This window comes from Dreissena polymorpha, chromosome 13 (assembly GCF_020536995.1).
Source record: "Dreissena polymorpha isolate Duluth1 chromosome 13, UMN_Dpol_1.0, whole genome shotgun sequence".
Taxonomy (NCBI): domain Eukaryota; kingdom Metazoa; phylum Mollusca; class Bivalvia; order Myida; family Dreissenidae; genus Dreissena; species Dreissena polymorpha.
The window spans coordinates 44,406,198-44,420,938 of NC_068367.1; the positions used below are offsets into that span (position 1 = coordinate 44,406,198).

Below are 14,741 nucleotides of genomic sequence, written 5' to 3' on the forward strand. Positions count from 1 at the left end.
GGGTTATATCATTTTATTGATTAAAAGCACTGATCATAAATCGAATTTATTCCGTGACCCATCTTTTGAAATGCATGAATTCTCTAAGCACTTTTACAAACATGCTGTGTTGAACGCTTTATTTGTAGAAAAACAAGTGAACAAAACACGATCAAAATATACTTAATAACAAGTAAAGAATCAGGCAATGCAATAACGAATGAACAGTGCTCTTTGAACAGCACACATGAAATGAACGCCAACAAAAAAACTATGTCTTCGTCTTCTTGATTGGCGGAAGTTGCTTCTTCCGGTTATGCACGAGCTCGTCGGTAAGTGCTACATCATCGTTGTCGTCATCATCGCCGACCCGTATCTTAGGCAAACGTTCGCCAATCCAATTATGAGTATAATTAACTGAAATTTTGGAATCAATTAAATTTAAGACATGTATCCACCAAGAAAAAAGGCTTCATAACTTTTGATTAGCTATTTTCAATTTCGATTCAATTGAGCTTTCATTAATGCGTTTAAACTAATATAATATGGTGGCATTGTGAAATGAAACCTAGCAAACGATTTGCTCAGATCTGATTAAATCAATTGAACTATGAAATTATATAATAACGTCAGCTGAGAGGAAAATAATGTTTTGATAACTAATTCGTACACAAGCCAATATTTGCAGCATAACAAATAATATAATATGAATTATATACATGTGTACACCGGTTATCTTATATACGGTATAATAACTTGAAATAAAATATCACAAGGCAGTCCAATCGACACCTGTACCCCGCCGAATTGCTTTTGCCATTCATGCCGTCTGCAAATTGCCTCAATATGCTAAAGTGTGCGGACAAGTTTCAAGAAAATCATTCAAGGGGCAAAGGGGCTGTAGAATGGAAATGAACATGCGAGATTAAATATTAAACGTTTGACATTTAGTTTGCTTGACTTACTTTTGGCTTCTGCACATGGTCTCGATGAGCAAATCATTAAGCATAGATTAAAGAAAATCTATTTTAAAATTCGTCTCAATTATCTGCACATATAACCAAGTTTCATGAAAATCCTTCATTATATATAGGTTTCAATTGAGTGGGCACGATAATGGACTTTCAAACATATGACATTCAAGTCTGGCATTGACCTTAAGTCGGCGGGACTGAGTATTGCCTTCTGCACATCACCTCTACGACGTGCACATCAGAACCAAGCTTAACAACATTCTTACAGAGTATCGGAGATGTGGAGCGAGCACACAACTGTTATAGAAAGGCGAAACGACAGACGGTTGACGGACCGAGGGCATTCAACCTGAGTTGCAATTGTGGATTATTATACCGTATACACGTATTTTAAAAATATTTTCAAACTTCAAATACCTGAATTGTTTGAATTTTCCGAGAATATATCCTGGTTTAATATACGACTGTTGCCATACGATGACCAATATTTCTCCACGTCTTGTCGAGTGCGCAGAACGCCCTTCCGCTGTAGTTCGTCTGCCAAGCGCGTCGCTTTGCAGTAATTCGACACCGGAAGTGTTTTCACGTAAGACTTGTCATGCACGTACACGTGCTTAGGTCCGCGGTGAAGTCGAAGCTTTTTCTTCTCCTAAAAATATATTTTATGTTGAGAATTATTGTCGTGAAAAAGTGGAGAAATACTGTATGTTCGAACAAATCATCTAAACATGAAATATCGAAACCGTTTTGTACCCCACCCTGACTTACCACTTCTTCCTGTTCGCGCAGGCGCCCTTGAAGCGCCTCGTTGTATTTTCGGCGCTCCTCGCGCTGCTTATCCACCTTGCTGCGCAAGCGCTTTACGTAGTCGTCGAACCTTTCCAGCTGTTCCCTAGCAACAGCTTCCATTCGCAACTGCCGCATCTGAAAAAAGTATAATAATATAAATATGATAACATAAATGTACAAAAATAACTTTTGGAAAGAGTAGACCTCCGCCATGAAAAGTTACCCTATGTAACAACTAGATAGCCTTTTAAATTTTATCACCGTTGTAAAAAAAAAAAATTTTTGATTGGTTAGAATCATTTACAAAATATGGATCCGGGGGCCGTTTCATTAACGATCGTACGACAATTTTAACTAACGAGAGAATTTTGTAATCGAAATAAGTAGACGAACTAACTCGCTATGCTCATCAAATGTATACGTCGTGAGAGATGCCAATAAAATTAATAAAGTACTGAAAACTTATAATCATATGATATGGACTTAAGCTATTATGCATCTTTGAAAAATCTATCGTATCGGTAATGTGTACTACGACGTTTATTGAAACGGTCCCCTGAGGAACTGAATTTCAAACACTATGTCATAATTGTCTGTATTTGAGCCTTTTAACAATATTTAGTAAGCGGTGGTAAGTGTTGTACCATACGCCTATACGTCCTAGCATTAAATGCAGATATATTCCATTGCCTGCTGGGAAATTTGTCGTCTGCTAAAATGTCGTCTGCTGAATTTCTAAAATAAGCATTTTCTTCGATTTTTTTTTCAAAGAATACTCTCAAAATAGCAAACAGTTTGGATCCTGATGAGACGCCACGTTCTGTGGCGTCTCATCTGGATCCAAACTGTTTGCAAAGGCCTTCAAAAGTCGGTTACAGCACTGGAAGAGTTAAATGAAACTGTGAACACTGTATAATTAAGCACTTGCTCGCCGAGGCGTAATGGATATAGTGTCCGCATAGCGATCGGGAGATCACAGGTTCAATCCCCATTGTGGGAGCGTTCTTAAGTTCTTCCTCAAAGACGTTAAATACTGTTTCTACCATAGAAACTCGAGAGCGTTTCAACAAGCCATCTGCTTTCGATTCAATAACGCTACAATAGAAAGGTTTAAACTAAACGAAAACATCACAGATATAATACCTCATTCCGCTGTCTGTTATCGTGATGTTCTTCCCCATCTTGCGTCTGTTTCGTCAATTTCTTATGCTTTCCTTTGACCCGCCTGCGAGGCCTATCTCCGTCCTTAAAAAATAATAATTATGCGTTTTTCACAAGTAATAAATGTGTGTTTATTCCGTAACTAAAAAACATCTACGTATCAGAATAATATTTGTTATATAAAAGTTCAGGATAAAACGTCAATATAAGTAGCGAATTCGAGCGAAAAAATCTTTACAGCCCATTGATGTAACATGAATTTTGAAGGGAATGACGTTACAAGTACACACAGTTAAAATGAATAATTATGTTTCTTTGGTACTCGGATTTAAGGGGAGTTATCTCAGGGGCTAAAAACAAATTTGATTTTTTCTGCTTACTATTACAAAAAGTCATAAACTTTTATGAATTAAAAGAGCAAAACTAACTTCCTCTTCGATGGGCGTCTGGTAAATACTCAGGAGATTGGGAAAACTTGAGTGCATGCGCATCTTCTCGTTGTGGAGGTTTAGACGAGACTGCGACATACTTCCGAAACCCGTCTGCAGCGTCAACGTGCTTGACATATCGTTGACGACATCAGTCTCCGTTACGTCATCGCCGTTGTCATAGTGATGCAGACGGTGAGTGTGGTGCTGCAGTCATCATAAAATGAAACGTGCGGTTTATAACAGCAAGAGGGACATATGACATAGGTCGCACACTTTAAACTTCAGGAACTAAACTGATCTGAAAATCTTTAAATAATTTAAAATTCAGGTCTAATTGAGACCGAGTTGCTTTTGGCTTGCAGTGTAAATAAATTGAGTCGCGTTCTGAGAAAACTGGGCATAATACATGTGCGTAAAGTGTCGTCCCAGATTAGCCTGTGCAGTCCACACAGGCTAATCAGGGACGACACTTTCCGCCGAAATCGGATTTTTTGCTTAGAAGAGACTTCATTTAAACGAAAATTGTCATAAATGCGGAAAGTGTCGTCCCTGATTAGCCTGTGCAGACTGCACAGGCTAATCTGAGACGACACTTTACGCACATGCATTATGCCCAGTTTTCTCAGAAAACGACTCAATTATTAAATATTTACGAAAATATGTAATGAGCGTTATATATCGGCAAACGTGTAGACCGTAATGCCCCGTGATTTTGATAAAGACCAAACAATGCATGTCGATCGACCAAAGGTTTCACATTTCTGATGATTGGCATTTCAACAGGCTTCTTTAATAAACACGCATAATAATAAATGCGCATAAAATTTACAAAAAAACTTGATCAACTTCATAGCAGAAGCGATTTTAGCATTTTATGTACATAAAGCTTAGATATATACCGTGCGAATTACTTCCCTAACCTGTCAGTATACATTCTATGGAAATAGTACTGTGATCCGCATTTTTAGAGGGGAAAAATTACTCGAGACAACAACAATAGCATAGTTGTTGGCTTTACTCGTGCAACAATAATATTAAAAAAACGCACACAAGCTAACATTTTAAAGAAATTGAATCAAAACAACCCTAAAAACATATATGAATACAATTTTATTAACATTACTAGTATGAAAGCTGGGCAACGAAAACAAAAAAAATAAAATTATGTAAAACAAATCTAAAACAAGTTCAAGGTACATGACGTACATACCCCGTGGATGTTAGATTCCGCCAACGTCGCCATCTTTGTAATGATCAGTAATTGAAATCAATAGATTAAGTCTTCTTAGCTAAATTGCCTGTCACGGATTTCACATTCCTTGGTCATACATTGATAGCATCTATCATCTACTCTGCACACCATGTTAGACCCATATAGAAATAGCAATTCGTATTACCACCAAGTCCCGAGATTTGAATGTATCGATCACAAAAATTATGAAATTAATAATAAATGTGTTGTTTTATTTCCCTAGCGCTTTAAACACAGCGAAACTGTTAATGTCGATTTAATAATTATCTTATTAATAATGAACACGTCCATTAAATAGTAAAATGATGCCGTGGAACACAGTCGATAGAGATCCAAATGTACATGCAAGTTTGCTTTTGTGACAGAGACACAATTTTCTATCCGTAATGTTTGCCGAATTAAAATTGAATTAAATTAAGTACATATTACGAACCGTTTAATCTCTACTAATGAAGTCAATTCGTTTTATGCATTTATGTTCCGAGCGCTTTATATACATGTATGTAAAATACGGCAGAACGAAATTAACACTTATTGGGTTTAAGGTTCAGCCATTTAATCTTAGATAAATACCCGCGTATAATTCGGCGCTTATTTAAAGCAATCAGAACAAAAGCCGAGTCATTGAAAGACTTCAATCAGATTGAAAAAAAAATAATTGTTTTAAAAGAATACAGTCAAAACACCGTGAAATCGACCTGATTTTACAGCTGGTATAATATAACGTTCTTATATATTAAAGAGACTTGTTCAAAGATTTTCGTATTAAAAAATGGCATTTAATGAATTTACTCACAAAACTATTTGCAATAGGTATGATAACAAGGAAAATGTTTGTAATGTGTCAGCCCTGATGCTTCAACCTTTGACCTCGCGAAGTAAAACTAACCACGCTAACACTACACCTCGCAAGCTTTCGAATTTTGACGGGTAGTTTAACGGGGCCTTTTCACGTTTTGGTTAATTGACAAAATTTAAAAAAAGTATCAAAATTTCGCAAATTTTCGTAGTAGTTATGATTTTGGGAGGAAACAGTTATACCGAACATTTCACATGCTCTAAAATATCCATAACATGCATCTTGTGACGATTAAAAACCTGAAAATTATAAAGCGTTGCAACGCGAAATGATTGAATAATTTGGAGAGTTCTGTTGTTGTCATTTAACTTCGGGAAACTACAAGGTTTGCTTATATAAAGTATAAAGTACATCACTCATTCCATGGATGGCCGAATGGTATAAGCGATAGACTTGTACTTCAGGGGTCAGTTGTTCGAGCCCAGTTGAGGGTTACTTTTTTCTCTTTCTTTAATTTTATCCTTGTTTTATTGCTTGACCTTTTTAGATCCAATCTTTACATTTACCAAGATAAACCATTTAGTGACAAACTTTAATACATGCCAAAATCTGTGAAAAGGCCCTTTTAAAGTTATTCCGGTTATAACGTTTTTGTTAAAGTATCGATGGAAAGTGTTAAATATTTTTTCCGATTTCACTTATAGATAAACAATTAACGGGCATATAGATATATATGTTTCTTAGTCATTTTTTTTTCTTAGTCAGTTATGTTGTTTTCATATAAAGCATACATTATTATGAAATATATGTGTGTTTTTTAATTGCTTGTGTTTCTACATTGTAAATAAGTCCATTTAAACTGTGTATAATGCGCGTGACAAAACTTTTATTGTAGAGCGTTAAGCAGAACATAACAATTGGGTTAGTTTACAAGCACATGACCTCATAATTGAAACAATTATATAAGACGACAGTGAAATATGACTTTGCTGACCATCCGAAAGTAACATAAGTTTTATTAATTGCTCAAAAACAATGCTTTGTACAAATACTCATAAATGACTTGGTTACTGTCCAAAATACGAACGCATTATATTACTTTGTTCACGTTGTTTTGTGCACTTTAAAAATGGATATGTTATGCACAAATGGAGCCGCCAATAAAAAATTGGGTCCTAAAATTTCGCGTGTATATTTTCGCTCAATCGAGACGTGTATAAACTAACCTGTAATGTGAAGAATTTGAGGTTGTAAAATAACATTATCATACACTTCATGTGCTTTTCAAACAAACAATGCAATCGGGCATGTTCACATTCTATTTACAAGTGCGTCGAATATTGCTTTTCATTGAATGATTTTTATCAGAATTTAAGAAAGAACGTTGATCTGTACTTGACAAAGAGTTATTTTTTAATATGCTGTGTCTATTATATAAATTAACGAACGGCTGTCAATCACTCGACGTCTATCGCATTTATCCGTCTTTCAAAGAAGTGTGTACATTGATCCTTTTGCGGAGCACGGATTAAGGCTTAAATGTGCTCTTAAATTTATATATACAACACAATCTGTTTGTAACACTCGTATGTCCTCTTCAAATTAAAACATTTATAAAAACCTTAGGGCTTAAAATAGCAATATTAATTAAATATATGTTGGACACCGTTTAAGATAAGAAGGTGAAAACTTATAACAGTAACGTTCCCTTCAGATAAACCAGTATATTAAAAATTTAAAATATATTGATTAGGTGACAACTGCTGGACATTGAACGACGCGCTGCTTTCGATGGCAATTAAATATAAATCAAAGGCCAAAATTAAGTCGTTAAGACTAAATAATAATTTTAATTCCATAATTTATATTTATAACAAGAGGGCCAAGATGGCCCTAGTTCGCTCACCTGAGAGGAGTCAGTTCATTCAATCTTTACCAAACATCAAACTTGACCTAGATATTGTCCAGACAAACATCCCGGTCAAGTTTCATCATTATTGAACCAAAACTCTGGCATATGGAGTGATTTTGTTTTGTGAGATTTGACCTGATGGCCTATATTTTGAGTTGACCCCCCTTACAAAACATCAAACTTTGCTTACAAAAATAAATATTATGACCAAGATTCATAAAATCTGAAACAAAATTGTGACCTCTAGAGTGTTTACAAGGATTTTGTATAATAAAATGAAAATTTGGACAATCTAAGGGCAATAATTATGGCATTAATTATGTGATATATATAAAACCAATCTTTTCACCAAGTTTCATGATGATTGGGCCAAAAATGTGACTTCTAGAGTGTTCACAAGCTTGTATATAAATATAAGAAAACTGCCCCCCCCCCCCGCCGGCCATGTTATTCAACTGACCGGAACCATTTTCAAACTCAACTCTTATATCAAAGAAACAAATTTTCTGACCAAATTTCATGAAAATTGGGCCAAAAATGTGACTTCTAGAGTGTTAACATGTTATCACAATATACATAGAGAAAAATGCCCCGCCCACTGGCGGCCATGTTTCTTCACCGATCCGAACCATTGTCGAACTCGTCCGAGATATCAATAAAACCAATGTTTTGACCAACTTTCATGATGATTGGGCAACAATTGTGACTTCTAGAGTGTTTACAAGGTTTCTCTATTGCCAAATAGGGAAAACTGCCACAATATACATATAAAGAAAAATGCCCCGCCCACTGGCGGCCATGTTTTTTCACCGATCTGGACCATTTTCGAACTCGTCCGAAATATCAATCAAACCAATGTTTTGATCACCTTTCATGATGATTGGACAACAATTGTGACTTCTAGAGTGTTTACAATGTTTCTCTATTGCCAAATAGGGAAAACTGCCACTATATACATATAGAGAAAAATTCCCCGCCCACTGGCGACCTTGTTTTTTCACCGATCTGGACCATTTTTGAACTCGTCCGAGATATCAATTAAATAAATGTTTTGACCACCTTTCATGATGATTGGGAAAAATTGTGACTTCTACAGTGTTTACAAGGTTTCTCTATAGCCAAATAAGGAAAACTGCCCCGCCCACTGGTGGCCATGTTTTTCAACAGACCGGAACCACTTTTGAACTCAATCAAGATATCATTAAGGCAAACATTTTGACAAAGTTACATGAAGATTGAACATAAAATGTGACTTCTACAGTGTTTACAAGGTTTTTCCTTTTTTTGACCTAGTGACCTAGTTTTTGACCCGGCACAACCCAGTTTCGAACTCGGCCGAGATTTTATTGGGGCAAAGCTTCTGACCAAGTTTCACGAAGATGGGACAACAAATGTGGCCTCTAGAGTGTTTACGAGCAAATGTTAACGGACGGACGGACGGACGACGGACAAAGACCGGTCAGAAAAGCTCACGTGAGCAATCAGGTGGGCTAAAAAGCCGCCGTGAGATAAAAAAATACGGAACCCGCCGTTTGGTTGAGATGTTGTGCTTTATTGTGTTGGCTTCTAATATCAGCGGACAGTATTATCTTTAAAAAATATATACGACCTACAACCCGATTAAAATTTGGAGAGTTTTAATTTTCATCAATTCCTTCATAAGTTTTGTAAAAGGGGTGGGTAGTAAAACACGTCGATAGGAGGCTGGAGAATCTTTTAGCTTATTAGCTTCTATGATTGGTAAAGTTGAGGCCATGGCCGTTCGTCGTGAATGATACCTTATGACCACGATTTATTGAATTCTGGCCCTATTCCACTACGAAAACAAGCCCACGATTCGCTACGATTTATCACATTTATTAATCGGGCAGACTCGTGACAGTCTAAGATTCAGTTACGACACTGGTACGATTGAGTTACGACGAATCATGGGGTTCGCTTGAAGTTTTGCGAATAAGGTCGCGACTTCACTAAAATGTGTAAGAATCTTCTGCGACTGTACTACGAACGATGCAGATCGGTCACGACTAAGCTAGGACTTCACCGAACGCATCCATGAATTCGGCGCCTATAACTATTGATATTGATCATTCTTTACAATGTGACCTACATTGTTCTGTTTCATGTACATGTGTTAGAAGGCCACTGTTCCTTTTTTGGCGTCACAGGTCTCTGAATCTGCAACATCGAGTTCCACATATTGATCTTCAAAATCCATAGAGGGCAGAGTTGCTCCTTTCGGAGGACTTTCTGTACTTTCTTCTGCGATTGTATTTTTACTTATCTCCCCACTGCCCCTGCCCGTTCTTGCCATTTTTGATAATAAACAAATTACCTGTTATTCATACAAAGCCCTCACAACTGAATGATTGAAAAAAAAACGAGAAGCTCTGTTTATATACCACATCCATTCTCCGAATATCGTAACTGTTTCGTAACTAAATCGCGAGAATCTTAGCGGGCTCGCAGCTCACTCGGGGTGAACTCGGGAGAGTCTTGACAAAGTCGTAGATGATTCGTAGACAGATCACGTGATCACCGATTTTCCGATTGAGTCACGAATTACCTATGATTCCATTACGACGCACAAGAACGCACTACGACGCTGTTACGAGTCAACTGCGATAAAATTCAGTCTTGGAGGTCCTGATTTTTCGGGAACTCACGAGTTGCAGGAATCACTTACGACCGGCCCACGACTAGCTACGAATGAGTAAGGACCTTCGCCGATTGAGCTACGAATACCCCGGACCTCAAAATATTGGAAATCGGGACAAATCGTGGGAAATCGGGTCGTAGTGGAATACCCCTACCATGGCAAATAATTCTTGTTTCGCGGAGAGCGTGAGCTGTTTCATAATTTTGTAGTCAATATAATCGTCACCACGTGCGCCATGTTAACATGTAAGGAGAGTCGCTTCGAGTTCAAAGAGACTAAACGGAGCATATTGGTGGGATATAACCTGGTTGTGAGTTTGTAACCAATTAGGGAATTCATTTTTTATACATCGTTTCTTTGTTATCAAATTTCTATAGTAACCTTCGTCACTGCTTTCCTCTCGGTAGTGATGGGCCAGAGCTGAGGATTTATCTTAATTAGTAACTTGGATTTAGTTGTTTTGTCAGTCCGTCTAGAAATCTTTCCTGAAAGTCTAAATAGGCTGCCGAAATTAACCAGAGTGCTATAAATAACACAGTTTGACTTCTATTTTCTATCGAAAAGTATTGTGCCTACCGGTAGATGATCAATTCACAAGACGCAATGTGATTTTTTTAAAGACTCGCGTCATGCGAACATGTGTCTTTTGCCATATGCAGCCAGCGCAGCTATTGCCCAACCTGCACATCTTGCAGTCTGGTCAGGAGATACATAATGATACCATGAAGCCTTGCGTGATATTATAGCGGACAGCGTAGCTCCTGGCCAAAACGCCGTAAGACTTATTTTCGCATGGTGCGGCTCTGAAAGTGTTTCGTATTTGTCAAAAGAAAACTGCAACAAAAAAATAATATAACATATATATATCGATGGCAAATAAATAAACTCATAATAAGCCTTTTGAGGATACATATGATGTGATCTCTCGTTGTATAATTTGTATCTACGAACAGTTTTGTGTGGTTTGAATATACGTGCACTTAATAATTCACATTTCATGCGAAGGGAAATGCGACTGTTAAGGGGAAAACAACAACAAAAACAATAACACGTTTGTTTTCAATTAAATTATTTTAAAACGTAAATTGGCTTTCTATATTTAAATGTCAGAATATACGCTAAATATCTTTTTGAGATAAATTTATTGTTAATTACATGTTGGACTCTCCTGTGGGCTTCATTTACTTTTCATAGAGTGTGTTTTGATATGGATGCGTTTTTTTCCACTTTTCACGACATTCGCATTCATGGTTCTACCTTGGTACAAACTGTTTGATTTTTTTTATTCGGAATATCAATTAATTTGTCAGGCGCTGTGGTAAGTTTGTCCACATAAGACGGGAAATTAAGACTGATGCCAGTATTATAACTATTATCAGTATGAGAGTGGAAATTCTTTTCACAATTGGTTTTGAAGTTGTAATATTGTTTTAGTGTGGCCTTGTGAAATGTATATATATTATGTGTGGACGGACGGGTATTTTAGTTCGTAACTTGAGGTAACTATAATTGAACGATGCTAGCTGCCACAGTAGTCTTCTATGATATTTAAATCGCTTACAGTTTGAAGGTCCACGATAGAAGGGCAATATAAATCGCTCTTCCAGTGTGTCTTTCGCATTAATTATTAGAGATAAAAGCGCGTCGGTAAAATAAAGTCATCGTGATTTGTGTTGTATTTGGCCGTACACATGCGCAAATACTGCTTAATATACGAGGAATAGATATTCGCACAACCAAAATGTCGAAGGTCAAGTGATTAATAACACTTTACTCCGACGTCTTCTATCTTTAAACAAAACACGAGATGTGTTTGTCAGAAACACAATCCCCCTTATTGCGCCGCTTTGAAATAAAATTTCAATATATCATTTTGCAGGTTTAGAAATTATCTCCCTTTTAAAGCTTATTACTTCCCTTGGATTGTATTTTTTGATTTTTGACCTTGAAGGATGACCTTCACCTTTCACCACTCAAAATGTGCAGCTTCGTGAGATACACATGCATGCCAAATATCAAGTTGCTATCTTCAATATTGCATAAGTTATGGCCAATGTAAAAGTTTTCGGACGGACGGACAGACGGACTGACTGATGGACGGACAGTTCAACTGCTATATGCCACCCTACAGAGGGCATAAAAATACGAGGGAAGCACGAACACCGTAGAGCCAAAATGGTGCATTCTTTTTAAAGAAATATAAGAAGAAAATGGCTTATGGTGAAAGTACACGTCTATCTTTGAAGAAAATCACGAAAACGACGTCATTTTGTAAGTCAGTTCCAACTAACCTCACTTAAACGCTGTCCGCTCCCGTATACGCATGCCCCCGTTAAACGTCGGTGGAATTACAATTTCCTAAACCTCGGGCGTTCCTCAACATGACGGTAAGATTGCTAGCGTTCATATCTGGTGGTGTCGCAGACATTGAGGGGTTGTATAGTGTTATGTATACCTAATTTACGAGCTTATAGTTGACTTCTTCTCTTAATGTCGACCGTACGCGTGTCAGATGAAGACCGGCAATTGAATTGCGCGTGTGCGTTCCATCTGTGGAACCTTGGTTGATTGAAAGAAGTCAAACTATCTATTAACGAAATATAGCCGGTTGTTCTCGTTGCTTGTGTTGGTGACCGCTTGTACGTGTTGTTGCCGTCGGTGACTTTTTTAATGTGTGTATTGTTGATGTTGTTTGGTGGTTATGTATTGATCGATTGTTGGTGTTGTTTTGTTTTTGTTGTTTATTGTTGTTGTGGTGGTTTGGGCGTTGTTCTTTGTTTGGTGACGGTGTATGACAGCATATGTTTGTTGCTGTTCATTTATTCCTTCGAGTGAGAACTTCTTGCGTTACTACTTAATACATTTAAATAATTACAAGAACTTGCTGGAGCATTCGTTAAGTATGATAATTAAAAAGGCATTCCCAGCTTATACCATCTTAATTGAGCGCTGTAATTGCACCATGCGCTTGTTTATCAAGTTAGAGTAATTGGAGGAAATACACAAATTCCCAATGCAAATTAATTTTCTGACACATCGTTTAATTCCTCGTCTTGATTACGCCTTATCAAACACTTAATTGCTTTAATTAAATACTTTGTCGGCTTGATTAGCTAATTTGATTACTGGTTGGAATTAGCGCATTTTACGAACTTTAGCGGCCCTTCATTTAGTGCAAATGTCTATTCCTAATCAGCATCGAATATATGAGTCGCGTTCTGAGAAGACTCGGCATAATGCATGTGCGTACAATGTCGTCCCAGATTAGCCTGTGCAGTCCGCACAGGCTAATCAGGGACGACACTTTCCGCTTTTATGGTATTTTTAGTTTCAAGGAAGTCCCTCCTTACCGAAATCAAGTTTAGGTGGAAAGTGTCGTCCCTGATTAGCCTGTGGGGACTGCACAAGCTAATCTGGGACGACACTTTACGCACTTGCATTATGCCCAGTTTTATGAGAAAGCGACTTAAATATTTTTTGTTTTTATGCTGCCCTTTGAAGAAGCACTTGTCAAGGGTCAAAGGTCACATTCAACCATTAAACAGCTTGTTTTTGACATAGGTGGATTTTTTGGGCATCTGTGCCCTATGGGCATGTCTTTTTTATGTATTAAATTACATGTTAAACTGTTTTTGTGTGGGTTGCAACATGAATAAATATGCAAAGGAATTGTTTATTGATCGGAAAACAGCTTTAATTAAAAATTAATTTACTTTATGTTTATATGTATTATATTTTGCTTTCATGTATTGCTGCAATCCCTCCTTACCGAAAATCAAGTTTAGGCAGAACGTGTCGTCCCTGATTAGCCTGTGCAGACTGCACAGGCTAATCTGGGATGACACTTTATGCACATGCATAAAGCCCAGTTTTCTCAGAACAAGGCTCATTAATAATTAATTAGCTTATATGATAGAAATCATCGACTTGCTATGTTTTAAGTCCAAAGTTTGATTTTAAATCAAAATAAGTGAACTACTTTACTAATTTAGTTGATGGGAGTTAAATCTGTTATTCAATTTTTGATACAGTTTACATTGTAAAGACAGAACAAAAATTGTCCCTGTTCCAAATAAATTCCTTTCTCAACTTCAAGAAATAAATACATATGGGATCGGGATGTTGTAATTGTTAGTAATCACTAAAATTTGCATAATAAAACTGAAGATTTATTTTTACCTGAGATTTTATAATGTTTTAAAAATTATTAGTTTAATTAATTGATTTATATTTAATGCTGATTTATTAACAAGGGCTGTTTGTAAAACATGCATGCCCCACCATATGGGCTGTCAATTGTAGTGGCAGCCATTGTGTGAATACGTTTTTTGGCACTGTGACCTTGACCTTTGACCTAGTGACCTGAAAATCAATAGGGGTCATCTGCGAGTCATGATCAATGTACCTATGAAGTTTCATGATCCTAGGCATAAGCATTCTTGAGTTATCATCCGGAAACCATTTTACTATTTTGGGTCACCGTGACCTTGACCTTTGACCTAGTGATCTGAAAATCTATTGGGGTCATCTGCGAGTCATGATCAATGTTCCTATGAAGTTTCATGATCCTAGGCATAAGCATTCTTGAGTTATCATCCGGAAACCATTTTACTATTTCGGGTCACCGTGACCTTGACCTTTGACCTAGTGAGCTCAAAATCAATAGGGATCATCTGCGAGTCATGATCAATGTACCTATGAAGTTTCATGATCCTAGGCCTAAGCGTTCTTGAGTTATCATCCGGAAACCATCTGGTGGACGGACGGACATACGGACGGACCTAC

At 37.1% G+C, this 14,741-nt stretch overlaps 1 protein-coding gene across 1 annotated transcript; it reads right to left on the minus strand.

Moving 5' to 3' along the window:
* Positions 1-104: 104 nt before the first annotated feature.
* LOC127854628 (uncharacterized) lies at positions 105-4,577 on the minus strand. Its single transcript, XM_052389691.1, has 6 exons — positions 4,545-4,577; positions 3,332-3,538; positions 2,886-2,987; positions 1,722-1,877; positions 1,371-1,602; positions 105-396 (listed from the first exon to the last, which is right to left on the minus strand). Exons 1-6 carry the CDS (start codon positions 4,575-4,577, stop codon positions 251-253), a joined length of 876 nt encoding a protein of 291 aa, XP_052245651.1. The 3' UTR covers positions 105-250.
* Positions 4,578-14,741: the final 10,164 nt, after the last annotated feature.

Excerpts from the sequence above, each read along its gene's own strand:
- LOC127854628 (XM_052389691.1), bottom strand. The coding sequence starts at position 4,577 with ATGGCGACGTTGGCGGAATCTAACATCCACGGG. Across the intron at positions 2,988-3,331 it reads AGACGCCCATCGAAGAGGAA|GACGGAGATAGGCCTCGCAG; the intron begins GTTAGTTTTGCT and ends TTATTTTTTAAG. Across the intron at positions 1,603-1,721 it reads TGCGCGAACAGGAAGAAGTG|GAGAAGAAAAAGCTTCGACT; the intron begins GTAAGTCAGGGT and ends ATATATTTTTAG.